Below are 27,255 nucleotides of genomic sequence, written 5' to 3'. Positions count from 1 at the left end.
AGAGGAGGAGGAGAGGAGGAGGCCTCAGACGCCCCCCCCCACCCCACACACACCACCCCCGTGGGAAGGAGAAGGCGAAGGGGAAGGGGAAAGGATAAAGATGGGCTCGCAGGTGCTGCAGATCCTCCGCCAGGGAGTGTGGGCCTCGCTGACGGGCGGCTGGTACTTCGACCCGCATCAGAGCAAGTTCTCCAACTGCTTCCACCTCTACGTCTGGCTCTTCCTGCTCTGCCTGCCCTTCCTGCTCTTCATGGTGAGAGACCCCCCTCCCCTCCCCTTCATTCTTCACTCAGCTGAGGGGGGGGGGGGGAGAAGGAAAGGGGCCTGACGAAGGGTCTCGACCATTCAATTCAACTTTATTCAACTGGCCAATTAATCTATAAACTTGTGTAGGAAAGACCTGCACGATGCTGGTTTAAATATTAGATGCTTGCCATACAGGGAGTACAGAGAAGGTTCTACTGCAGTTGTACAGGGTCTTGGTGAGACCACACTTGGAGTATTGCGTTCAGTTTTGGTCTCCTAATCTGAGGAAAGACATTCTTGGCATAGAGGGAGTACAGAGAAAGCGAATGGTATGTTAGCATTCATAGCAAAAGGATTTGAGTATAGGAGCAGGGAGGTTCGACTGCAGTTGTACAGGGTCTTGGTAAGACCACACCTGGAGTATTGCGTACAGTTTTGGTCTCCTAATCTGAGGAAAGACATTCTTGCCATAGAGGGAGTACAGAGAAGGTTCTACTGCAGTTGTACAGGGTCTTGGTGAGACCACACCTGGAGCATTGCGTACAGTTTTGGTCTCCTAATCTGAGGAAAGACATTCTTGCCATAGAGGGAAGGGTCTTGGTGAGACCACACCTGGAGTATTGCGTTCAGTTTTGGCCTCCTGATCTGAGGAAAGACATTCTTGCCATAGAGGGAGTACAGAGAAAGCGAATGGTATGTTAGCATTCATAGCAAAAGGATTTGAGTATAGGAGCAGGGAGGTTCTACTGCAGTTGTACAGGGTCTTGGTGAGACCACACCTGGAGTATTGCGTACAGTTTTGGTCTCCTGATCTGAGGAAAGACATTCTTGCCATAGAGGGAGTACAGAGAAAGCGGATGGTATGTTAGCATTCATAGCAAAAGGATTTGAGTATAGGAGCAGGGAGGTTCTACTGCAGTTGTACAGGGTCTTGGTGAGACCACACCTGGAGTATTGCGTACAGTTTTGGTCTCCTAATCTGAGGAAAGACATTCTTGCCATAGAGGGAGTGCAGAGAAGGTTCTACTGCAGTTGTACAGGGTCTTGGTGAGACCACACTTGGAGTATTGCATACAGTTTTGGTCTCCTAATCTGAGGAAAGACATTCTTGCCACAGAGGGAGTACAGAGGTTCTACTGCAGTTGTACAGGGTCTTGGTGAGACCACACCTGGAGTATTGCGTACAGTTTTGGTCTCCTAATCTGAGGAAAGACATTCTTGCCATAGAGGGAGTACAGAGAAAGCGAATGGTATGTTAGCATTCATAGCAAAAGGATTTGAGTATAGGAGCAGGGAGGTTCTACTGCAGTTGTACAGGGTCTTGGTGAGACCACACCTGGAGTATTGCGTACAGTTTTCCTCTCCTAATCTGAGGAAAGACATTCTTGCCATAGAGGGAGTGCAGAGAAAGCGGATGGTATGTTAGCATTCATAGCAAAAGGATTTGAGTATAGGAGCAGGGAGGTTCTACTGCAGTTGTACAGGGTCTTGGTGAGACCACACCTGGAGTATTGCGTACAGTTTTGGCCTCCTAATCTGAGGAAAGACATTCTTGCCATAGAGGGAGTATAGAGAAGGTTCTACTGCAGTTGTACAGGGTCTTGGTGAGACCACACCTGGAGTATTGCGTACAGTTTTGGTCTCCTAATCTGAGGAAAGACATTCTTGCCATAGAGGGAGTACAGAGAAGGTTCTACTGCAGTTGTACAGGGTCTTGGTGAGACCACACTTGGAGTATTGCGTACAGTTTTGGTCTCCTAATCTGAGGAAAGACATTCTTGCCATAGAAGGAAAGGTCTTGGTGAGACCACACCTGGAGTATTGCGTACAGTTTTGGTCTCCTAATCTGAGGAAAGACATTCTTGCCATAGAGGGAGTACAGAGAAGGTTCTACTGCAGTTGTACGGGGTCTTGGTGAGACCACACTTGGAGTATTGCGTACAGTTTTGGTCTCCTAATCTGAGGAAAGACATTCTTGGCATAGAGGGAGTACAGAGAAAGCGAATGGTATGTTAGCATTCATAGCAAAAGGATTTGAGTATAGGAGCAGGGAGGTTCGACTGCAGTTGTACAGGGTCTTGGTAAGACCACACCTGGAGTATTGCGTACAGTTTTGGTCTCCTAATCTGAGGAAAGACATTCTTGCCATAGAGGGAGTACAGAGAAGGTTCTACTGCAGTTGTACAGGGTCTTGGTGAGACCACACCTGGAGTATTGCGTACAGTTTTGGTCTCCTAATCTGAGGAAAGACATTCTTGCCATAGAGGGAAAGGTCTTGGTGAGACCACACCTGGAGTATTGCGTTCAGTTTTGGCCTCCTGATCTGAGGAAAGACATTCTTGCCATAGAGGGAGTACAGAGAAAGCGAATGGTATGTTAGCATTCATAGCAAAAGGATTTGAGTATAGGAGCAGGGAGGTTCTACTGCAGTTGTACAGGGTCTTGGTGAGACCACACCTGGAGTATTGCATACAGTTTTGGTCTCCTGATCTGAGGAAAGACATTCTTGCCATAGAGGGAGTACAGAGAAAGCGGATGGTATGTTAGCATTCATAGCAAAAGGATTTGAGTATAGGAACAGGGAGGTTCTACTGCAGTTGTACAGGGTCTTGGTGAGACCACACCTGGAGTATTGCGTACAGTTTTGGTCTCCTAATCTGAGGAAAGACATTCTTGCCATAGAGGGAGTGCAGAGAAGGTTCTACTGCAGTTGTACAGGGTCTTGGTGAGACCACACTTGGAGTATTGCATACAGTTTTGGTCTCCTAATCTGAGGAAAGACATTCTTGCCACAGAGGGAGTACAGAGAAGGTTCTACTGCAGTTGTACGGGGTCTTGGTGAGACCACACTTGGAGTATTGCGTACAGTTTTGGTCTCCTAATCTGAGGAAAGACATTCTTGCCATAGAGGGAGTACAGAGAAAGCGAATGGTATGTTAGCATTCATAGCAAAAGGATTTGAGTATAGGAGCAGGGAGGTTCTACTGCAGTTGTACAGGGTCTTGGTAAGACCACACCTGGAGTATTGCGTACAGTTTTCCTCTCCTAATCTGAGGAAAGACATTCTTGCCATAGAGGGAGTGCAGAGAAAGCGGATGGTATGTTAGCATTCATAGCAAAAGGATTTGAGTATAGGAGCAGGGAGGTTCTACTGCAGTTGTACAGGGTCTTGGTGAGACCACACCTGGAGTATTGCGTACAGTTTTGGCCTCCTAATCTGAGGAAAGACATTCTTGCCATAGAGGGAGTATAGAGAAGGTTCTACTGCAGTTGTACAGGGTCTTGGTGAGACCACACCTGGAGTATTGCGTACAGTTTTGGTCTCCTAATCTGAGGAAAGACATTCTTGCCATAGAGGGAGTACAGAGAAGGTTCTACTGCAGTTGTACAGGGTCTTGGTGAGACCACACTTGCAGTATTGCGTACAGTTTTGGTCTCCTAATCTGAGGAAAGACATTCTTGCCATGGAGGGAAGGGTCTTGGTGAGACCACACCTGGAGTATTGCGTTCAGTTTTGGCCTCCTGATCTGAGGAAAGACATTCTTGCCATAGAGGGAGTACAGAGAAAGCGAATGGTATGTTAGCATTCATAGCAAAAGGATTTGAGTATAGGAGCAGGGAGGTTCTACTGCAGTTGTACAGGGTCTTGGTGAGACCACACCTGGAGTATTGCGTACAGTTTTGGTCTCCTAATCTGAGGAAAGACATTCTTGCCATAGAGGGAGTGCAGAGAAGGTTCTACTGCAGTTGTACAGGGACTTGGTGAGAGCACACCTGGAGTATTGCGTACAGTTTTGGTCTCCTAATCTGAGGAAAGACATTATTGCCATAGAGGGAGTACAGAGAAGGTTCTACTGCAGTTGTACAGGGTCTTGGTGAGACCACACCTGGAGTATTGCGTACAGTTTTGGTCTCCTAATCTGAGGAAAGGCATTCTTGCCATAGAGGGAAGGGTCTTGGTGAGACCACACCTGGAGTATTGCGTACAGTTTTGGTCTCCTAATCTGAGGAAAGACATTCTTGCCATAGAGGGAGTACAGAGAAGGTTCTACTGCAGTTGTACAGGGTCTTGGTGAGACCACACCTGGAGTATTGCGTACAGTTTTGGTCTCCTAATCTGAGGAAAGGCATTCTTGCCATAGAGGGAAGGGTCTTGGTGAGACCACACCTGGAGTATTGCGTACAGTTTTGGTCTCCCAATCTGAGGAAAGACATTCTTGCCATAGAGGGAGTGCAGAGAAGGTTCTACTGCAGTTGTACAGGGTCTTGGTGAGACCACACCTGGAGTATTGCGTACAGTTTTGGTCTCCTAACCTGAGGAAAGACATTCTTGCCATAGAGGGAGTACAGAGAAGGTTCTACTGCAGTTGTACAGGGTCTTGGTGAGACCACACCTGGAGTATTGCGTACAGTTTTGGTCTCCTAATCTGAGGAAAGACATTCTTGCCATGGAGGGAAGGGTCTTGGTGAGACCACACCTGGAGTATTGCGTACAGTTTTGGTCTCCTAATCTGAGGAAAGACATTCTTGCCATAGAGGGAGTACAGATAAAGCGAATGGTATGTTAGCATTCATAGCAAAAGGATTTGAGTATAGGAGCAGGGAGGTTCTACTGCAGTTGCACAGGGTCTTGGTGAGAGCACACCTGGAGTATTGCGTACAGTTTTGGTCTCCTAATCTGAGGAAAGACATTCTTGCCATAGAGGGAGTACAGAGAAGGTTCTACTGCAGTTGTACAGGGTCTTGGTGAGACCACACTTGGAGTATTGCATACAGTTTTGGTCTCCTAATCTGAGGAAAGACATTCTTGCCATAGAGGAGTACAGAGAAGGTTCTACTGCAGTTGTACGGGGTCTTGGTGAGACCACACTTGGAGTATTGCGTACAGTTTTGGTCTCCTAATCTGAGGAAAGACATTCTTGCCATAGAGGGAGTACAGAGAAAGCGAATGGTATGTTAGCATTCATAGCAAAAGGATTTGAGTATAGGAGCAGGGAGGTTCTACTGCAGTTGTACAGGGTCTTGGTGAGAGCACACCTGGAGTATTGCGTACAGTTTTGGTCTCCTAATCTGAGGAAAGACATTCTTGCCATAGAGGGAGTACAGAGAAGGTTCTACTGCAGTTGTACAGGGTCTTGGTGAGACCACACTTGGAGTATTGCGTACAGTTTTGGTCTCCTAATCTGAGGAAAGACATTCTTGCCATAGAGGGAGTACAGAGAAAGCGGATGGTATGTTAGCGTTCATAGCAAAAGGATTTGAGTATAGGAGCAGGGAGGTTCTACTGCAGTTGTACAGGGTCTTGGTGAGACCACACCTGGAGTATTGCGTACAGTTTTGGTCTCCTAATCTGAGGAAAGACATTCTTGCCATAGAGGGAAAGGTCTTGGTGAGACCACACCTGGAGTATTGCGTTCAGTTTTGGCCTCCTGATCTGAGGAAAGACATTCTTGCCATAGAGGAGTACAGAGAAGGTTCTACTGCAGTTGTACGGGGTCTTGGTGAGACCACACTTGGAGTATTGCGTACAGTTTTGGTCTCCTAATCTGAGGAAAGACATTCTTGCCATAGAGGGAGTGCAGAGAAGGTTCTACTGCAGTTGTACAGGGTCTTGGTGAGACCACACTTGGAGTATTGCATACAGTTTTGGTCTCCTAATCTGAGGAAAGACATTCTTGCCATAGAGGAGTACAGAGAAGGTTCTACTGCAGTTGTACGGGGTCTTGGTGAGACCACACTTGGAGTATTGCGTACAGTTTTGGTCTTCTAATCTGAGGAAAGACATTCTTGTCATAGAGGGAGTACAGAGAAGGTTCACCAGACTGATTCCTGGGATGGCAGGACTTTCATATGAAGAAAGACTGGATAGACTCGCCTTGTACTCGCTAAAATTTAGAAGATTGAGGGGGGATCTTATAGAAACTTACAAAATTCTTAAGGGGTTGGACAGGCTAGATGCAGGAAGATTGTTCCCGATGTTGGGGAAGTCCAGAACAAGGGGCCACACACAGTTTAAGGATAAGGGGGAAATCTTTTAGGACCGAGATGAGGAAAACTTTTTTCACACAGAGAGTGGTGAATCTGTGGAATTCTCTGCCACAGAAGGTAGTTGAGGCCACAGTTCATTGGCTGTATTTAAGAGGGAGTTAGATGTGGCCCTTGTGGCTAAAGGGATCAGGGGGTATGGAGAGAAGGCAGGTACAGGATACTGAGTTGAATGATCAGCCATGATCATATTGAATGGCGGTGCAGGCTCGAAGGGCCGAATGGCCTACTCCTGCACCTATTTTCTATGTTATTGTCATTGCACAGATACAAGTATGGCTACAACGAAATGCAGTTTAGTGTCAGTCCGTAGTAATAGTGCAATATAGAAATAAAAAATACAGAATAAGCAAACAATGTGGACCGAGAGGGTACACAAAAATGCTGGAGAAACTCAGCGGGTGCAGCATCATTTATGGAGCGAAGGAAATAGGCGACGTTTCGGGCCAAAACCCTTCTTCAGACTGATGGGGGGTGGGGGGGGGAGAAGGAAGGAAAAAGGGAGGAGGAGGAGCCCGAGGGTGGGGGGGGATGGGAGGAGACAGCTCGAGGGTTAAGGAAGGGGCTAGCAAAATTGGGAGAATTCAATGTTCATGCCAGCCGGACGCAAGCAACCCAGGCGGAATATGAGGTGCTGTTCCTCCAATGAAGGAGGGTTTCGGCCCGAAACGTCGCCTATTTCCTTCGCTCCATAGATGCTGCTGCACCCGCTGAGTTTCTCCAGCATTTTTGTGTACCTTCGATCTTCCAGCATCTGCAGTTCCTTCTTGAACAACAATGTGGACCGAGAGACTGGAGAAATCTATCGGCGGGACTCCCGAGTTCAGCAATGTGATGGTGTTGTGTGCAGCTGTTCCTCATCCTACTTGTACGAGACCTGAGGCTCCTGTACCGCCTCCCTGATGGGAGGAGGGCAAACAGTCCATGGTTAGGGTGGGAGGGGTCTTTGATGATCTTCCCGGCCCGTCTCAGACACCGTTTTCGGTGGAGGGCATCCATGGCAGGGAGCGGGGCACCGATGATGTACTGAGCGGTTTTCACCACCTGTTGTAGTGCCTTCCTGTCCATGTTGGGGAAGCCCACAACTTGTTCCTAATCTGAGGAAAGACATTCTTGCCATAGAGACTCAGCGGGCCAGGCGGCATCTCCGGAGAGAAGGAATAGGGTCGAGACCCTTCTTCAGCTCGAAGGGCCGAATGGCCTACTCCTGCACCTATTTTCTATGTTTCTATGTTTCAGACTGAGAGTCAGGGGAGATTTGAGTATAGGAGCAGGGAGGTTCTACTGCAGTTGTACAGGGTCTTGGTGAGACCACACCTTGAGTATTGCGTACAGTTTTGGTCTCCTAATCTGAGGAAAGACATTCTTGCCGTAGAGGGAGTGCAGAGAAGGTTCACCAGACTGATTCCTGGGATGTCAGGACTTTCATATGAAGAAAGACTGGATAGACTCGGCTTGTACTCGCTAGAATTTAGGGGGAGGGAAGAAAGGATTGAGGTTCCAGGGTTTCCTGAGGACAAGGAGGGGAAGAAGGGGGGGATCTGAGGAGGTTTTAGGGGTTCCTGAAGGATAGAGGAGAGGAGCTGAGGAGGTTTCAAGGGGGTTCCTGTGGACAGGGGGAAGAGCTGTGAGGTACGGTGGCCCAGTGTCATGAGGTGTGAGGAGATAAAGCTGGGGTCTTTGATCACCTGGGAGCTCTTCTGGTTCGATCCCAGGCTCCAGGGGAGGGATCAGAGATGCCCAAAGCTCCAGAGGTTGGATCGGAGGTATCGCAGGTTCTGGGGGTCGGATCAAAGATACCTCGGTCGCTGGTGTCAGAGCCAAGATATCTTAGGCTTCAGGTATTGGATCAAAGATTTCCATGGCTCCAGGTGTCAGATCACAGCTATCCCAGGGCAGACTGGTGATATCCAGAGGTCCAGAGGTTGGATTAGAGATATCGCAGGTTCTGGGGGTTGGATCGGAGATATCTGGTTCACTGGGGGTCACAGCCTGGGCTCTCGGGGATGGTTTGGAGATATCCCGGGCTCCAGGTGTTGAATCGGGTGTTGACATTCTTGCCATAGAGGGAGTACAGAGAAGGTTCACCAGACTGATTCCTGGGATGTCAGGACTTTCATATGAAGAAAGACTGGATAGACTCGGCTTGTACTCGCTGGAATTTAGAAGATTGAGGGGGGATCTTATAGAAAATTACAAAATTCTTAAGGGGTTGGACAGGCTAGATGCAGGAAGATTGTTCCCGATGTTGGGGAAGTCCAGAACAAGGGGCCACACACACAGTTTAAGGATAAGGGGGAAATCTTTTAGGACCGAGATGAGAAAAACATTTTTTTTTCACACACAGAGAGTGGTGAATCTGTGGAATTCTCTGCCACAGAAGGTAGTTGAGGCCACAGTTAATTGGCTATATTTAAGAGGGAGTTAGATGTGGCCCTTGTGGCTAAAGGGATCAGGGGGTATGGAGAGAAGGCAGGTACAGGATACTGAGTTGGATGATCAGCCATGATCATATTGAATGGCGGTGCAGGCTCGAAGGGCCGAATGGCCTCTACTCCTGCACCTATTTTCTATGTTTCTAAAAAACCTTTTTCGGGGTGCAGTAGAGGAGGTTTTTTAAAATCTTTAAGGGGGTTTCCTGAGGACTGGAGGAGGAGGAGGAGGAGGATTGCAGCAGAGGTTCCTGAGGGGGGAAGAGGAGAGGATCTCAAGAGGTTTCGGGGGGGGGGGAGAGAGGGAAGAAGGGGTTTGAGGAGGTTTATAGGGGTTCCTGAGGACAAGGGGGAGGGGATTTGAGGAGGTTTCAGGGGGGGAGGTCTGAGGAGGTTTCAAGGGGAGGGGGGGGGATCTGAGTGGGTTTGGGGGGGTGGGAGGGGAGAAGGGATTTGAGGAGGTTTCATGGGTTCCTGAAGGGTAGAGGAGAGGAGCTGAGGAGGTTTCGGCGGGGGGGGGAGGGAAGGGACGGAACGGGACTGAGAAGGTTTCAGGAGTTCCTGATGAGAAGCGGGATTGGAGGGGGATTCCTGAGGACTGGAGGGAAGAGGGGAGGGGATTTGAAGAGGTTTTCCAGGGCAGTTGAGGGGATTAAAGGGGTGTTTGATGGGTTCCTGACGGACGGGGAGGCAGGAGGGGATCCAGGGGGGGGGGGGGGGGGGGGAGTCCTGAGGAAGGGATGGAGGGGATTTGGGGAGGTTTCAGTTTTTCCTGAGGACAGGGATAGAGGAAGGGCTTTGAGGTTTCTGAGGGGGGGGAGGGAGGAGGGGATTTGAGGAGGTTTCAAGGGGGTTCCTGTGGACGGGGAAGAGCTGTGAGGTGTGGGCCATATGGTGGCCCGGTGTCATGAGGTGTGAGGAGATAAAGCTGGGGTCTTTGATCGCCTGGGAGCTCGGTTGCTGGTGTCAGAGCCAAGATATCTCGGGCTTCAGGTATTGGATCAAAGATTTCCATGGCTCCAGGTGTCAGGTCACAGCTATCCCAGGTCAGATCAGAGATATCCGGAGTTCCAGAGGTTGGATTAGAGATATCGCAGGTTCTGGGGGTCGGATCGGAGATATCTGGTTCACTGGGGGTCACAGCCTGGGATCTCGGGGATGGTTTGAAGATATCCCGGGCTTCGGGTGTTGGGTCAGAGAGACCAGGGGCTCCAGGTGTTGGACCGTAGATATCCTGGGCTCGAGGGGAGGGATTGGAGATATCGCAGGATCCATGGATGGATCAGAGATATCCCTGGGCTCCAGTGTTGAATCGGAGGTATCCTGGGTTCCAGGTGTCCTATCGTAGATATCCCGTACTCTAGGGGGGGGGGGGGGGGGGGGGTTGGAGATTTCCTCCCACACTCCAAAGATATAAAGGTTTGCAGGAAAAATTGTAAATTGTCCCCAGTGTGTAGGATAGTGTTAGTGCATGGGGTGATTGCTGGTTGGCATGGACTCGGTGGGCCGAAGGGCCTGTTTCTGCTCTGTATCTTTAAAAAGTCTTAAGACTTCAAAGGCCTTCGCGTATGTCCCACATTCTCCCTGGATTTCATGTTTGCTTTCCATTCCTCTCCACATCTTGTTCTATGAAAGGGAAGCAACAGATATGGAGATTGGGCAAAGAGTGAATGGGGAATTAAGTTAGAAGGTGTGACTGCACAAGAGAGGTATCTGATGACAATAATACTTTGTCTATATTTGTGTTTTGTCAGGCTTCACTGAGGATTGCCACCTTGTGGCGGGTGAGGCTTGTCTGCGACTAAAGGGCCTGTCCCACTTACGCAACTTTTTTCGGCGACTTTCGCAGCAGGTCTCCGAAAATGCTCAACATGTTGAAAATCCAGCGGCGACCAGAACAAGGTACGAACGACTCTTTGAGCGACTACTCACGACCATACAGGCTTCACCCCGCGACATGTCGCCTGTACGGCCGTGAGTCGTCTCCTCAGTCGCCCGAAGAGTCGTAGCGTCTTTCTGGTCGCCGCTGGATTTTCAACACGTTGAACATTTTCGGCGACCTATGACGGGTGCCAGCAGCTGCCGAAAAAGTCGCGTAAGCGGGACAGGCTCTTAAGAGAAACTTACAAAATTCTTAAGGGGTTGGACAGGCTAGATGCAGGAAGATTGCTCCCGATGTTGGGGAAGTCCAGGACAAGTGGTCACAGCTTAAGGATAAGGGGGAAATCCTTTAAAACCGAGATGAGAAGAACTTTTTTCACACAGAGAGTGGTGAATCTCTGGAACTCCCTGCCACAGAGGGTAGTCGAGGCCAGTTCATTGGCTATATTTTAGAGGGAGTTAGATGTGGCCCTTGTGGCTAAGGGGAACAGGGGGTATGGAGAGAAGGCAGGTACGGGATACTGAGTTGGATGATCAGCCATGATCATATTGAATGGCGGTGCAGGCTCGAAGGGCCGAATGGCCTACTCCTGCACCTAATTTCTATGTTTCTATGTTAAGAGTGTGAGGTTTAAATAGTTTATGGCACTTTATTTGTCAATATGTACAGTGAAATTCATTTTTGTACATTATTCAGTGCAAGCATCACTACACATAAGCACTTCGATACAGAGTAGATGAGCATCTCGGATGCCGTACAAGTGTACCACAGTTGTACACCGAGACGGTATACAGAGCCTGATAAAAGGGTCTCGACCCGAAACGTCACTCTTTCCTTCTCTCCAGAGATGCTGCCTGTCCCACTGAGTTACTCCAGCTTTTTGTGTCTATCTTCGGTTTAAACCAGCACTTTCTTGTCAATAAAATAGTACTGCTAATACCAATCTGAGGAAGGACATTATTGCCATAGAGGGAGTGCAGAGAAGGTTCACCAGACTGATTCCTGGGATGTCAGGACTGTCTTATGAAGAAAGACTGGATAGACTTGGTTTATACCCTCTAGAATTTAGGAGATTGAGGGGGGATCTTATAGAAACTTATAAAATTCTTAAGGGGTTGGACAGGCTAGATGCAGGAAGATTGCTCCCGATGTTGGGGAAGTCCAGGACAAGGGGTCACAGCTTAAGGATAAGGGGGAAATCCTTTAAAACCGAGATGAGAAGAACTTTTTTCACACAGAGTGGTGAATCTCTGGAACTCTCTGCCACAGAGGGTAGTCGAGGCCAGTTCATTAGCTATATTTAAGATGGTTAGATGTGGCCCTTGTGGCTAAGGGGATCAGAGGGTATAGAGATAAGGCAGGTACGGGATACTGAGTTGGATGATCAGCCATGATCATATTGAATGGCGGTGCAGGCTCGAAGGGCCGAATGGCCTCTACTCCTGCACCTAATTTCTATGTTTCTATGTTTCTAATAACTTTGCTGACTACCAAGAGATTGAAATATTTTGTTTAAGAAGGAACTGCAGATGCTGGAAAATCGAAGGTACACAAAAAGGCTGGAGAAACTCAGCGGGTGCAGATATTTTGTTTGTTTGCCAAGGGATGTGGGGAGAAAGCGGGAACGGGGTACTGATTTTGGATGATCAGCCATGACCGTATTGAATGGCGGTGCTGGTTCGAATGTCCTACTCCTGAACCTAGTTTCCATGTTTCGATGTTTTAGACAATAGGTGCAGGAGTAGGCCATTCGGCCCTTGGAGCCAGCACCGCCATTCAATGTGATCATGGCTGATCATCCCAGCCGAAGCCCACAGTGGGGTAGATGTGCATCGGTTTGCTGGGATCTCACTCTTGCCTTGTCTTCCTCTCCCAAACCCGCCAGGCAATACCGCCCAGCACCTCCGTGGCGGGCATCTACTGTGCCGTGGTCGCCGTGTTCTTCACCATGGTCAAGTCCATCAACTACCGGCTGCATGCCATGTTTGACGAGGGTGAGATCGTGGAGCAGCGGAACCCGTCGCTGGCCGCGGAAGGCAGCAAGTTGGAAGAGGGCGAGCTCGGCGGAGGAGGCGGCGGAGGCGGCGGCAGTGGCGAGGACAGCAGCATCAGGTGAGGCGCGGAGGGAGGGAGGGAAGACCCACAAGGTTCGGCAAACCAAACCCCACCTCTCCTGAGAAAGACACAAAGCGCTGGGGTAACTCAGCGTGGTCAGGCAGCATCTCTGCAGAACGTGGATGGGTGACGTTCCTCCCTCTCCCTCTCCCTCTGTCTTACCCTCTGTCTTACCCTCTCCCTCTGTCTCTCCCTCTGTCTCTCCCTCTGTCTCTCCCTCTGTCTCTCCCTCTGTTTCGGGTCAAAAGCGATAATAATAATAATAATAATAATAATGGATGGGATTTATATAGCGCCTTTCTAGAATACTCAAGGCGCTTTACATCGCATTATTCATTCACTCCTCAGTCACACTCGGTGGTGGTAAGCTACTTCTGTAGCCACAGCTGCCCTGGGGCAGACTGACGGAAGCGTGGCTGCCAATCTGCGCCTACGGCCCCTCCGACCACCACCAATCACTCACACACATTCACACACAGGCAAAGGTGGGTGAAGTGTCTTGCCCAAGGACACAACGACAGTATGCACTCCAAGCGGGATTCGAACTGGCAACCTTCCGGTCGCCAGCCGAACACTTAGCCCATTGTGCCATCTGTCGTCCTAAGCGATAGGCGTAGAGTTAGGCCATTCGGCCCATCAAGTCTACTCCGCCATTCAATAATGGCTGATCTATCTCTCCCTCCCAACACCATTCTCCCCATTACCCCAGACACCCGTACTAATCGAGAACCTATCTATCTCTGCCTTAAAAATATCCACTGACTTGGCCTCCTCAGCCTTCTGTGGCATGGGTCAGTACACTTCTCCAGACTGCCCTGAAACGTCACCTATCCCTGTTCTCCAGCGATGCTGCCTGACCCCGCCGAGTTACTCCAGCACTTTGTGTCTTTCTTTGGTATAAGCTAGCATCTGCGCTTCCTTGTTATTCCAGTTTGCCCACCTCGCCTGACCTGGGTTGGAGGAAGGATGATGTTAAACGGGGATGTTACCGGGCCTGGAGGCTTTGAGTTATAATGAGAGGCAAGATAGGGTTTGTTACTCCGCAGCTTAGGATGGGTGGGTGACCTTAGAGAGTTGTACACAATAATGACACAAAGTGCAGGAGTGGGACAACATAGAACCGGTGATCTATGGTCGGCAGGCACTCGGTGGGCTGAAGGGCCTGTTTTCATGCTGCATCTGGAAACCAAACTAAACAAAGCATCACCAGACCACCCCTCACCTGTATCCACCTATCACTCAGTGCTGGAAGAACTCAGCTGCTCAGGCAGCATCCCTGGAGAACATGTTTTACGTTCGGACCCTTTTTCACACTGCACGTTTAGTCCCAACCTGAAACGTCTCCAGATAGATGCCGCGCGCTCAGTTACTCCAGCACTTTGTGTAAACCAGTATCTACAACTCCTTGTTTCCACAAACCCATGTAGTTTGGTGTATTTGTTTACAGCCTGTTGACTTTTTTTGTGTGGCTCGCACTGTTATTTGCTCTCCCTCTCCCTCTCCCTCTGTCTTTACCTCTCCCTCTCCCTCTGTCTCTCCCTCTCCCTCTCCCTGTCTTTCCCTCACCCTCTTCCTCTCCCTCTCCCTCTGTCTCTGTCTCTGTCTCTGTCTCTGTCTCTGTCTCTGTCTCTGTCTCTGTCTCTGTCTCTGTCTCTGTCTCTGTCTCTGTCTCTTCCTCTGTCTCTGCCTCTGCCTCTCCCTCTCCCTCTCCCTCTCCCTCTCCCTCTCCCTCTCCCTCTCCCTCTCCCTCTCCCTCTCCCTCTCCTTCTGTCTTTGTCTTTCCCTCTCCCTCTTCTTCTGTATTTCCCTCTGTCTCTCCCTCTCCCTCTGTCTTTCCCAACCCACACCCCCCTCCCCCCTCCCCACCTTAAACCAGGCGCTACCTCCAAGTTAAGGGCTGACTCACTTGCATCAACACACATTCCACCTCTAACATCTATTTTTAGTGCCCGACCTCTCACTAGCTTGAGTTTCCCAACAGTTTCTCCCTTTCTCTGGCAGCTCTTTTCACCCACATTGAGCCGAGGGATTTTTGCTGATGGCTTCACAGTGTGTTTAATGGAATTTTGATTTATTTTTCTTAGTTCAATTTGGCACCTTACTGAGCGGTTCCCACCTCTTTATAAAGTACTTTATAAATAGTGTGCAAAAATCATGAGAGGAATCGATCAGACACATGCACAGAGTCCCTTGCCCAGAGTAGGGGAATCGTGGACCAGAGGACATAGGTTTAAGGTGAAGGGGGAAAAGATTTAATAGGAATCTGAAGGGTAACTTTTTTCACACAGAGGGTGGTGGGTGTATGGAACGAGCTGCCAAGGGAGGTAGTTGAGGCTGGGACTATCCCAACGTTTAAGAAACAGTTAGACAGGTACATGGATAGGACAGGTTTAGAGGGATATGGGCCAAACACGGGCAGGTGGGACTAATGTAGCTGGGACATGTTGGCCGGTGTGGACAAGTTGGGCGAAAGGGCCCGTATCACTCTATGACTCTCACTTAGTGATCTTGCATCTCTTAAATCAATAGCGTGTAGAGCTTAATGATGAAAATGACCAGTGAGTAACATTTCACCGTAGAATATTATGATCATAAGACATAGAAGCAGAATCAGACTATTTGGCCCATTGAGTCTGCTCTGCCATTCCATCATGGCTGATCTATCTTTCCCTCTCAACCCCAATTTTACTGCCTTGATCCCAATACTTTTGAAGCACTTACTAATCAAGAGTTGATCAACCCCTGCCCGCTTGTGGAAGCAAGCCACCCAGGGATTGTCTAAGAAGGAGGAACTTCAGTTTAGTTTAGAGATACAGTGCGGAAACAAGCTGAGTCTGCACCAATCAACGATCTATGAACACTAACACTATCAGATACGCGCGCACACACACACACACGCTCGTTATGGTCCTGTTAAGCTGCAACAGTTGGAGAGAGATACAGTGCGGAAGCAGACCCTTCGGCCCACCGAGTCCATGCTGACCAGCGATCGCCCCCATACACTGACACTATCCTACACACTGGAGACGATTTACACTTTTTACGCAAGTCAACTAACTTACAAACCCGCACGCCTTTGGGGAGTGGGTGGAAACCGGAGCACCCGTAGAAAACCCACTCGGGTCACAGGGAGAAAGTACAAACTGCGTACAGACAGCGCCCATGGTCAGGATGGAACCCGGGTCTCTGGCGCTGTGAGGCAGAAACTCTACCGCTGCGCCCCACTGGATTGATGCGGGTGAGAAAACCGCGATAAAACGTAACTAAACCAGGAGCTTAGTTCAGTTTGTTATTGCCACGTGATTTACTCTTTGCCTCTTCCTGCCTCTCACAGGGACCCGGGGGGAGGAGTGGAGATGACGGTCTTTCGAAAGGCGAACACCACCCCGCCCGTGCGCTGCAGCTCGCAGCATTCCGTCTTCGGCTTCAACCAAGTCTCGGTGAGTTCTGGACGGGAGGGCGGGGGCAGTGGTGTCCATCGCATACAGGAGCAGAATGAGGCCGTTCATCAGCGCCAGAGACCCGGGTTCAATCCTGGCTAGCTACGGGTGCTGTCTGCACGGAGTTTGCACGTTGCACACCTGCACTCGGTCCGCCAAAGCCTGCTGTGTCTCCCGGTTGCCGACCATTTTTTTTAACTCCCCCCTTCCCATTCCTCACACTGAGCGTTCCGTCCTGGGCCTCCTCCATTGCCACAGTGAGAGGCCACACGCAAAATGGAGGAACGGCGCCTCATATTCCGCTTGGGCGACTTACGGCCCAGTGGTGTGAATGTTGAAGGGATAAGAAACTGCAGATGGTCGGCACGGTGGCGTAGCGGTAGAGTTGCTGCCTTACCGCGCCAGAGACCCGGGTTCGATCCTGACTACAGGTGCCGTCTGTTTGGAGTTTGCACCTTCTCCCTGTGACCTCATGGTGCTCCGGTTTCCCCTCGCTCCAAAGTCTTAATTGACATCTGTAAATTGTCCCTAGTATGTAGGGAGTGGACACGAAATTCATAGCAAAAGGATTTGAGTATAGGAGCAGGGAGGTTCTACTGCAGTTGTACAGGGTCTTGGTGAGACCACACCTGGAGTATTGCGTACAGTTTTGGTCTCCTAATCTGAGGAAGGACATTCTTGCCATAGAGGGAGTACAGAGAAGGTTCACCAGACTGATTCCTGGGATGGCAGGACTTTCATATGAATAAAGGCTGGATAGACTCGGCTTGTACTCGCTAGAATTTAGAAGATTGAGGGGGGATCTTATAGAAACTTACAAAATTCTTAAGGGGTTGGACAGGCTAGATGCAGGAAGATTGTTCCCGATGTTGGGGAAGTCCAGAACAAGGGGTCACAGTTTAAGGATAAGGGGGAAATCTTTTAGGACCGAGATGAGAAAAACATTTTTCACACAGAGAGTGGTAAATCTGTGGAATTCTCTGCCACAGAAGGTAGTTGAGACCAGTTCATAGGCTATATTTAAGAGGGAGTTCGATGTGGCCCTTGTGGCTAAAGGGATCAGGGGGTATGGAGAGAAGGCAGGTACAGGATACTGAGTTGGATGATCAGCCATGATAATATTGAATGGCCTCTACTCCTGCACCTATTTTCTATGTTTCTATGAAAGTGGCATTACATAGAAATAGGGCATGGGTGGGGGACCTGCGGCCTTAAGGCCACATGCGGCCTTCTAGGCCATTAACTGCGGCCTTTTGAATGAATCCAAATTTTGAAAGACCAAACCCTTTTATTTTTATTAATATGTTTTTGTTCATCTTTTATTAATTTTATTTGAATCTTAAAATGAACGTATTTAAAATACCAAAGAGTAATAGAAGATTCAACGAAATAATCCTCCCCGACTGACGGCCACAATTAAATCATGAGGGCTATTTTAACAAAAGAATGTACATTTTGAAGTTAATATATCTAATTGAAGTTTCTTGGATGTGGCCTTATTAGATTACAGCTAACTTCATGCGGCATTCCGACATGATAACGTTCCCCACCCCTGAACTAGGATGAAAGGGTGATCGATGGTCGACGTGGACTCGGTGGGCCGAAGGGCCTGTTTCCACGCTGTATCTCGAAACTAAAACTTAATATAAACTTAATTTTTTTCTATCACAAGAAAATTAAAAAAAATTACATGAAAGCTCCAGTTTTTAACTTTTTAGAATTGGCAGCGCAGACGTTCTTGATTAGTACGGATTGTCAGGTTATGGGGAGAAGGCAGGAAAATGGGAGAGATAGATCAGCCATGATTGAATGGCGGAATAGACTTGATGGGCCGAATGGCTTAACCCGCTGAGTTTGGAAGAAGGATCTCGAAGAAGGATCATTGGATGATCAGCCATGATCATATTGAATGGTGGTGCAGGCTCGAAGGGCCGAATGGCCTACTCCTGCACCTATTTTCTATGTATGTATCTATGTATGCTGCTCCTATCACTTATGATCGTGAACTATAATTTAAAAAAGAAAAGCCCTGGCCAGGTGTTTAGTTCAGTTTATTATTGTCACGTGTATCGAGGCACAGTGAAAAGATATTTTGTTACGTGCTATCCTCTCAGCGGAAAGAGTATACAGGATTACAATCAAGCCGTCCACAGTGTACAGAAATGGGATAAAGGGTTCAGCTTTCAGTGCAAGATAATATCCAGTAACGTCTGATTAAAGATAGTTCCAAGGTAGACGAAAATGCTGGAGAAACTCAGCGGGTGAGGCAGCATTTATGGAGCGAAGGTATAGGTGACATTTCGGGTCGAGACCCTTCTTCGAAACTCAGCGGGTGAGGCAGCATCTATGGAGCGAAGGAATAGGTGAGGTTTCGGGTCGAGACCCTTCTTCGAAACTCAGCGGGTGAGGCAGCATCTATGGAGCGAAGGAATAGGTGAGGTTTCGGGTCGAGACCCTTCTTCGAAACTCAGCGGGTGAGGCAGCATCTATGGAGCGAAGGATTAGGTGAGGTTTCGGGTCGAGACCCTTCTTCGAAACTCAGCGGGTGAGGCAGCATCTATGGAGCGAAGGAATAGGTGAGGTTTCGGGTCGAGACCCTTCAAAGAAGGGTCTCGAGCCGAAACATCACCTATTTCCTTCGCTCCATAGATGCTGCCTCACCCGCTGAGTTTCTCCAGCATTTTTGTCTAACTCCGAATTTTCCAGCATCTGCAGTTCTTTCTTAAAAATAGTTCCATTGAAGTAGATGGGGAGGACCCGGACCGCTGTCAAGTTGGTGAAAGGACCGTTCAGTTGCCTGATAACAGCGATCGATCGGCAGGCCTGAGCGAGGACTGGATTTAATGGGGATTCTCCTCACAGCCATAACAGAGAGCCCATCTTAATGTTTAGCTTTGATTTTAAAATGACCTTTCGGTTTTTTTTCTCCAACGCAGGAACTGCTGCCTCAACTGGAGGATAACGGAGCTTCTAAAGGTAGGTCGTTTCCTCGACTACAGTATAATAACCGGGAAAAAATTAATATTAAAATTTTGGAAAGTCCCTACGACCCCCACAATTAAATTGTGGATTGTGGAAATGTCGGAGACCCTATATCTAGAAAGAATTAGACTTGTCTTAATGGACAAACAAGAACTTTTTGTTAAAATATGGGCTCCATTCATTAATTATCTGAAGGCCCAGCACGAAAACCCAACTGAAACTTGAACTCAGGAGTAGATGAAAAGTTATACTTTATAATCTACGAACCTATCTCCAATGACGTATTATAAGTAATTCTTTTTTCTCTTTTTCTATCTATATATAAAAAAACCCACTAGAAGCAGAAGTAATCGACAATTGAAAATATTAATAATGTATGACTGATGTATATGAAACGTTTTTTTTACTATAAGATGTAACTATACTTTATAATATGTCTACTTCTAATAAAAATATTCTTTAAAAATTACAAATAAAAAAAGAATAAAGGTGGGTCGTTTCTTCAGCTCGGTCACCGAGGAGGTAGTGGGATCAGAAACCTGGGCCTGTACAAGTGACGGCCATCTTGTCTCTTGAGTTAAGGGTTTCTTCCCTGTCCTGAGCCACCAGCTGATGCCAGGTTGCAGCTTTTGCCAGGGTAACGGGCACTCGGTTGAAGTACCTCTTGTAGGTATTGAGTGGTATAGAGTTTAGTGCAGGATAATGCTCGTAAAGTCCGATGAAAGATAGCCCGAGGGTCTCCAATGAGGTGGATGGTTATTCAGGACCGCTCTCTAGATGTGTTAGGATGGTTCAGTTCCGACAGACAGCTGTGGAGGCCAAGTCAAGGAAGCGGTAGATAGATTCTTGGTTAGTTTGGGTGTCAGGGGTTGTAGGGAGAAGATGGTAGGGGTTATGGGAAGAAGGCAGGAGAATGGGGTTAGGAGGGAGAGATCGATCAGCCATGATTGAATGGCGGAGTAGGCTTGATGGGCCAAATGTGTTCCCGATGTTGGGGGAGTCCAGAACCAGGGGCCACACAGTTTAAGAATAAGGGGTAAGCCATTTAGAACGGAGACGAGGAAACACTTTTTCTCACAGAGAGTGGTGAGTCTGTGGAATTCTCTGCCTCAGAGGACGGTGGAGGCCGGTTCTCTGGATGCTTTCAAGAGAGAGCTAGATAGGGCTTTTAAAGATAGCGGAGTCGGGGGATATGGGGAGAAAGCAGGAACGGGGTACTGATTGGGGATGATCAGCCATGATCACATTGAATGTTGGTGCTGGCTCGAAGGGCCAAATGGCCTACTCCTGCACCTATTGAATAACCTAATTCTGCTCCTTACGATAACAGCTGGGAAGAAACTGTGCCTGAATCTGGAGGTGTGCGTTTTCAAACTTCTGGACCAAATGCGGCCAAATGGCACTGGTTGGATGGGGCATCTTGATCGGCATGGATGAGTTGGGCTGATGGGCCTGGTTTGGTTTTTTTCTGTGGTGTATTAATTTATGGCTGCCTCCTTTCAGATTCATCCTCTGTGACTTGGCAAGTTAGGGAAGGTTACACCAGGGGTTGTTGCAGCCTTTCAGCTAGTAGTGAATCTGTGGAAGTCATTGCCACAGATGGCTGTGGAGGCCAAGTCAATGGATATATTTAAGGCATAGATAGATAGATTTTTGGTTAGTACGTGAGCCAGGGGTTGTGGGGAGAAGGCATGAAGGTGGGGTTAGGAGGGAAAGATAGATCGGACGACAGATGGCACAATGGGCTAAGTGTTCGGCTGGCAACCGGAAGGTAGCCGGTTCGAATCCCGCTTGGCGTGCATACTGTCGTTGTGTCCTTGGGCAAGACACTTCACCCACCTTTGCCTGTGTGTGAATGTGTGTGAATGTGTGTGAGTGATTGGTGGTGGTCGGAGGGGCCGTAGGTGCAGATTGGCAGCCACGCTTCCGTCAGTCTGCCCCAGGGCAGCTGTGGCTACAGAAGTAGCTTACCACCACCGAGTGTGACTGAGGAGTGAATGAATAATGCGATGTAAAGCGCCTTGAGTATTAGAAAGGCGCTATATAAATCCCATCCATTATTATTATTATAGATCAGACATGATCGAATGGCAGAGTCGACTTGATGGGCCGAATGGCCTAATTCTGCTCCGATCACTTGTGAACTTATGAAGCTGGGCGGGCTGTCCTCTACCTCGGAGGTGGGGGGGGGGGGGAGGGAGGGGACTTCTCTCCATTGCTCATTGAGCTGGTATTTCTGGTGCATCCTGCAGGTATCAGAGATCTGGTCCGTGAGCAAGGCAGCAAGAACGTCATTGTCACGTCGGCCGACAGGGAGTTACTGAAGCTGAACACGCTGGACACAGCAGGTGAGCCAGTCATGCCATTTGTTATAGAGGCATAGAGTCATCCAGCACGGAAACAGGCCCTTCGGCCAAACCCGTCTATGGCGACCAAGGTGCCCAGTCCAAGCCATTTGCCCCCACCTGGTCCATATCATAAGTGACGGGAGTAGAATCAGGCCATTCAGCCCATCAAGTCTACTCTAGTGTAACCGTTCAGTTAGAATTTCGACACAAAATGCCGGAGTAACTCAGCGGGTGAGGCAGCGTCTCTGGAGAGAAGGAATGGCCAACGTTTCGGGTCGGGTCGAGACTTAAGGGGTTGGACAGGCTAGATGCGGGAAGATTATTCCCGATGTTGGGGAAGTCCAGAACAAGGGGCCACACACACAGTTTAAGGATAAGGGGGAAATCTTTTAGGACCGAGATGAGAAAAAAAATTTTCCCCACACACAGAGAGTGGTGAATCTGTGGAATTCTCTGCCACAGAAGGTAGTTGAGGCCACAGTTCATTGGCTATATTTAAGAGGGAGTTAGATGTGGCCCTTGTGGCTAAAGGGATCAGGGGGTATGGAGAGAAGGCAGGTACAGGATACTGAGTTGGATGATCAGCCGTGATCATATTGAATGGCGGTGCAGGCTCGAAGGGCCGAATGGCCTACTCCTGCACCTATTTTCTATGTTTCTATGATCAACCATGATCACATTGAATGGCGGTGCTGGCTTGACGGGTAATGGCCTACTCCTGCACCCATTGCCTATTAGTAGTATTATTTATAGTATTTATCGTCTATTTATTTGTTGTTCATTTGAAAGTTATAGGAGTAGAATTAGGCCATTCAGCCCATCGAGTCTACTCTGCCATTCAATCATGGCTGCCTCCTAATCCCATTTTCCTGCCTTCGCCCCATGACTCTCGATACCCGTTCTAATCAAGAATTAGTCTATCTCTGCGATAGACAAAAGTGCTGGAGAAACTCAGCGGGTGAGGCAGCATCTATGGAGTGAAGGAAGTGGGCTGCGTTTCGGGTCGAAATCCTTCTTCAGACTGAACCCCTTCTTCAAATAATCACTATCGAAGAAAGGTCTTGAACCGAAACGTTGCCTATTTCCTTCGCTCCATAGATGCTGCCTCACCCGCTGAGTTTCTCCAGCATTTTTGTCGACCTTCGATTTTCCAGCATCTGCAGTTCCTTCTTAAACATTGAGTCTATTTCTGCCGTAGGTTGTGTTGGGATGCCTGTAAAGCTGTAGCAATTAAGTATTACGTTGCTTGATTCTGCTTCTATGTCTCATGGTGTAAGTGGTGATGGCTGATCCCAGGATATGTTCTTGCCATTTCAGATGCGCAGATGGCCAATGAGTGCCTGTTGCTGCCCGAGCCGTGCCAGGTGGACACGTGCGGGGTGGCCAAGCGACTGCCCCCGCTACCCTCGCCCATGGCTCTGGCGTATCGCCTGGGCCCGGAGCCTGCCCCGTCCCCCTCGCCCACCGCCGGCCCCCCGTGCCCGCTCCTGCCTCACCAGCCCGGCCTGCTGGAGCCCGTCGAGGCCTGGCAGCCCGAGAGCCTGTGCGACGCGCTGCTGGGGCCCCTGTCCCGGGGCCTGGCGGAGGTCCCGGCCCACGGCGCAGGCCCCAGGCCCAGGCACGCGGCGACTGGCTCCACCGACAGCTGCTTCAGTGGCGCCGGCCGGGAGTCGCCCAGCACTGCCGGCAGCTACCGCAGCGAGAAGACCAGCTCCACCCAGCTGGAGAGCCCTTCGCAGGCCTTGCCGGCCGGCGGGGCTGGGGGAGACTCCACCCCGGGGGGGCCGCCGGCCAAGGAGGGGAGCGACACGGACGTCCCGTCCGACCCCGAGACCGGCCCCGGCCCCGTCCCCGTCCCGGCCGACCCCCTCACCTCCTGGCTGCCCCCGGCCGAGCCCGCCGTCTCTGACCAAGCCGTCCGGCCCAAGGACCTGAAGCTTGTCCGCCGCCGGGGCTCGGCCAGGAAGAAGCTGGGCAGGAGGCGTGCCGGCGGGAGCTACGACCGGCGCCGGGACCCCCCGCCCGGGCCGGGCCGCCCCTTCGCCGAGGGCTTCTTCGAGGACGAGGACTCCAGCGACGCCAGCGACGCCTCCAGCCTGCGCTCGCAGCCGCGCTACAGCAGCTCGTCCAGCTCGTCCAGCGCCACCTCCCGCTCCTGCTCGCCGGCTGGGCCGGGACACAGACGCAGGCCGGCCCGACCCCAACCCCAGCCCCAGCCCGAGCCGGCCGGCGAGGGGACCTCGACAAAGCCCCAGCCGCGGCCCCCCAGCACCGGGGGAGGGGGAGGGGAGCAGCCGGCCGCGGGCGGAGGCAGCACCCGCACGCTGACTGCCTCCAAGTCGGACCTGGAGGCCCGGGACGGCGATCCCAGGGGCCGCGAGCGCTTCGCCCAGCGGCTGGAGTCCGTCGGCAGCGCCTGGAGCCACTCGGTCAGCACCGTTGGCTGGGCCATCTCTCTCTCCAGCGAGGGGGCTGTCGGAGGAGGTAGGTTCCACAGGGCGGTGAGGTGCGGGTGGGTGGGTGTGTGTGTGTGTGCGCGTGTGTGTGTGTGAGTGTGTGTGTGAGTGAGTGTGTGTGAGTGAGTGTGTGTGTGAGTGCGTGGGTGTGTGTGTGTGTGTGTGTGTGTGTGTGTGAGTGAGTGTGTGTGTGTGAGTGAGTGTGCGTGGGTGTGTGTTGTGCGCGTGTGAGTGAGTGTGCGTGTGAGTGAGTGCGTGTGAGTGCGTGGGTGTGTGTTGTGCGTGGGTGTGTGTGTGTGTGCGCGCGTGTGTGAGTGCGTGGGTGTGTTGTGCGTGTGAGTGAGTGTTGTGCGTGTGAGTGCGTGGGTGTGTGTTGTGCGTGTGAGTGAGTGTTGTGCGTGTGAGTGCGTGGGTGTGTGTGTGTTGTGTGTGTGTGAGTGAGTGGGTGTGAGTGCGTGGGTGTGTGTTGTGCGTGTGAGTGTGAGTGCGTGTGTGTGTGAGTGCGTGGGTGTGTGTTGTGCGTGTGTGAGTGAGTGGGTGTGAGTGCGTGGGTGTGTGTTGTGCGTGTGAGTGAGTGTTGTGCGTGTGAGTGCGTGGGTGTGTGTGTGTTGTGTGTGTGTGAGTGAGTGGGTGTGAGTGCGTGGGTGTGTGTTGTGCGTGTGAGTGTGAGTGCGTGTGTGTGTGAGTGCGTGGGTGTGTTGTGCGTGTGTGAGTGAGTGGGTGTGGGTGCGTGTGTGTGAGTGCGTGGGTGTGTTGTGCGTGTGTGAGTGAGTGGGTGTGGGTGCGTGTGTGTGTGGGTGCGTGTGTGTGTGAGTGCGTGTGTGTGGGTGCGTGTGTGGGTGCGTGTGTGGGTGCGTGTGTGTGTGAGTGCGTGTGTGTGTGAATGCGTGCGTGAGTGCGTGTGTGTGCGCGTGAGTGAGTGAGTGAGCGTGTCTGCCTGGCACCTGCCTAACCCACCATTTTATAGTTCCGTTTAGTTTATTGTCACGTGTAGCGGGGTACAGTGAAAAGCTTTTGTTGCGTGCTATCCAGTCAGCGGAAAGACAACACATGATTACAATCGAGCCGTTTACATTGTACAGATACATGACAAAGGGAATAACGTTTAGTGCAAGGTAAAGCCAGCAGAGTCTGATCAAGGATAGTCCGAGGGTCTGTGGGAATAGAGAATTAACGGTATGGAGCGAATGTAATATGTGATAGTAGGTCTGCGTCTATGGCTAACACACAAATAGTCGCCTGGTTTGGGCACCATCGTAGAAGATGTGCTAACCAGCCAGCGTAAAGACAATATATAGGATTACAATCGAGCCGTTTACATTGTACAGATACATGATAAAGGGAATAAAGCTAAAGCCATCAGAGTCCGGTCAAGGATAGTCCGAGGGTCACCAACGAGGCAGATAGTTTGGCACTGCTGGGTAGATCGTGGTTTGGCACAGCTCTCTGGTTGTGGTGGGATAGAAACATAGAAAATAGGTGCAGGAGTAGGCCATTCGGCCTGTCAAGCCAGCACCGCCATTCAATGTGATCATGGCTGATCATAGAAACATAGAAAATAGGTGCAGGAGTAGAGGCCATTCGGCCCTTCGAGCCTGCACCGCCATTCAATATGATCATGGCTGATCATCCAACTCAGTATCCCGTCCCTGCCTTCTCTCCATACCCCCTGATCCCTTTAGCCACAAGGGCCACATCTAACTCCCTCTTAAATATAGCCAATGAACTGTGGCCTCAACTACCTTCTGTGGCAGAGAATTCCACAGATTCACCACTCTCTGTGTAAAAATGTTTTTTCTCATCTCGGTCCTAAAAGACTTCCCCTTATCCTTAAACTGTGTGACCCCTTGTTCTGGACTTCCCCAACATCGGGAACAATCTTCCTGCATCTAGCCTGTCCAACCCCTTAAGAATTTTGTAAGTTTCAATAAGATCCCCCCTCAATCTTCTAAATTCTAGCGAGTACAAGCCGAGTCTATCCAGTCTTTCTTCATATGAAAGTCCTGACATCCCAGGAATCAGTCTGGTGAACCTTCTCTGTACTCCCTCTATGGCAAGAATGTCTTTCCTCAGATTAGGAGACCAAAACTGTACGCAATACTCCAGGTGTGGTCTCACCAAGACCCTGTACAACTGCAGTAGAACCTTCTCTGTACTCCCTCTATGGCAAGAATGTCTTTCCTCAGATTAGGAGACCAAAACTGTACGCAATACTCCAAGTGTGGTCTCACCAAGACCCTGTACAACTGCAGTAGACCCTTCTCTGTACTCCCTCCATGGCAAGCATCTAATATTTAAACCAGCATCGTGCAGGTCTTTCCTACACAGGTTTATAGATTAATTGGCTTTGGTAAAAATTGTACATTTTCCTTAGTGTGTCGGGTAGCGTTAGTGTGCGGGGATCGCTGGTCGGAGCGCACTCGGTGGGACGAAGGGCCTGTTTGCAGGCTGTGTCTCGAAACTGAAATGATTCTATTTATTTCCAGTTCCTCTTTCACTCTAGACTAAGTTTCTATAAGATCCCCCCCCCCCCCTCAATCTTCTAAATTCTAGCGAGGACAAGCCAAGGTTACACATGACACATAGGCTGGCGGGTGTGTGGATAGAGTGGCCGGAGGAGGTGGTTGAGGCAGGTACCATCACGACAACCTCGTAAATCTGGAGTAACTCAGCGGGTGAGGCAGCATCTATGGAGAGAAGGAATAGGCGACGTTTCGGGACGAGACCCGGAAGGGTCTCGTCCCGAAACGTCACCTATTCCTTCGCTCCATAGATACATAGATACATAGAAAATAGGTGCAGGAGTAGGCCATTCGGCCCTTCGAGCCTGCACCGCCATTCAATATGATCATGGCTGATCATCCAACTCAGTATCCCGTACCTGCCTTCTCTCCATACCCCCTGATCCCTTTAGCCACAAGGGCCACATCTAACTCCCTCTTAAATATAGCCAATGAACTGGCCTCAACTACCCTCTGTGCCAGAGAGTTCCAGAGATTCACCACTCTCTGTGTGAAAAAGTTTCTTCTCATCTCGGTCCTAAAGGATTTCCCCCTTATCCTTAAGCTGTGACCCCTTGTCCTGGACTTCCCCAACATCGGGAACAATCTTCCTGCATCTAGCCTGTCCAACCCCATAAGAATTTTGTACGTTTCTATAAGATCCCCCCTCAATCTCCTAAATTCTAGCGAGTAAGCGAGTAATTCTGCTCTCCATGGCTCGACCCCGAAACGTCACCCATTCCATCGCTCCATAGATGCTGCCTCACCCAGCTGAGTTCCTCCAGCATTTTTTTGCCCGGCCTTCGAT

The 27,255-nt window shown here is 50.0% G+C and overlaps 1 protein-coding gene across 1 annotated transcript; it reads left to right on the top strand.

Annotated features, from left to right (window-relative positions):
* LOC116970225 (pecanex-like protein 3) lies at positions 1–23,996 on the top strand (the record flags this gene model as incomplete). Its single annotated transcript, XM_033016917.1, has 6 exons — positions 1–253; positions 12,491–12,717; positions 16,055–16,160; positions 19,097–19,136; positions 21,395–21,490; positions 22,808–23,996. Coding segments are annotated over exons 1-6 (1,811 nt in total), but the record flags the coding sequence as incomplete, so codon positions are not given.
* Positions 23,997–27,255: the final 3,259 nt, after the last annotated feature.

This window comes from Amblyraja radiata, unplaced genomic scaffold (assembly GCF_010909765.2).
Source record: "Amblyraja radiata isolate CabotCenter1 unplaced genomic scaffold, sAmbRad1.1.pri scaffold_659_ctg1, whole genome shotgun sequence".
NCBI classification, from domain to species: Eukaryota; Metazoa; Chordata; class Chondrichthyes; order Rajiformes; family Rajidae; genus Amblyraja; species Amblyraja radiata.
This window is presented reverse-complemented; position numbering and strand designations above follow the sequence as displayed.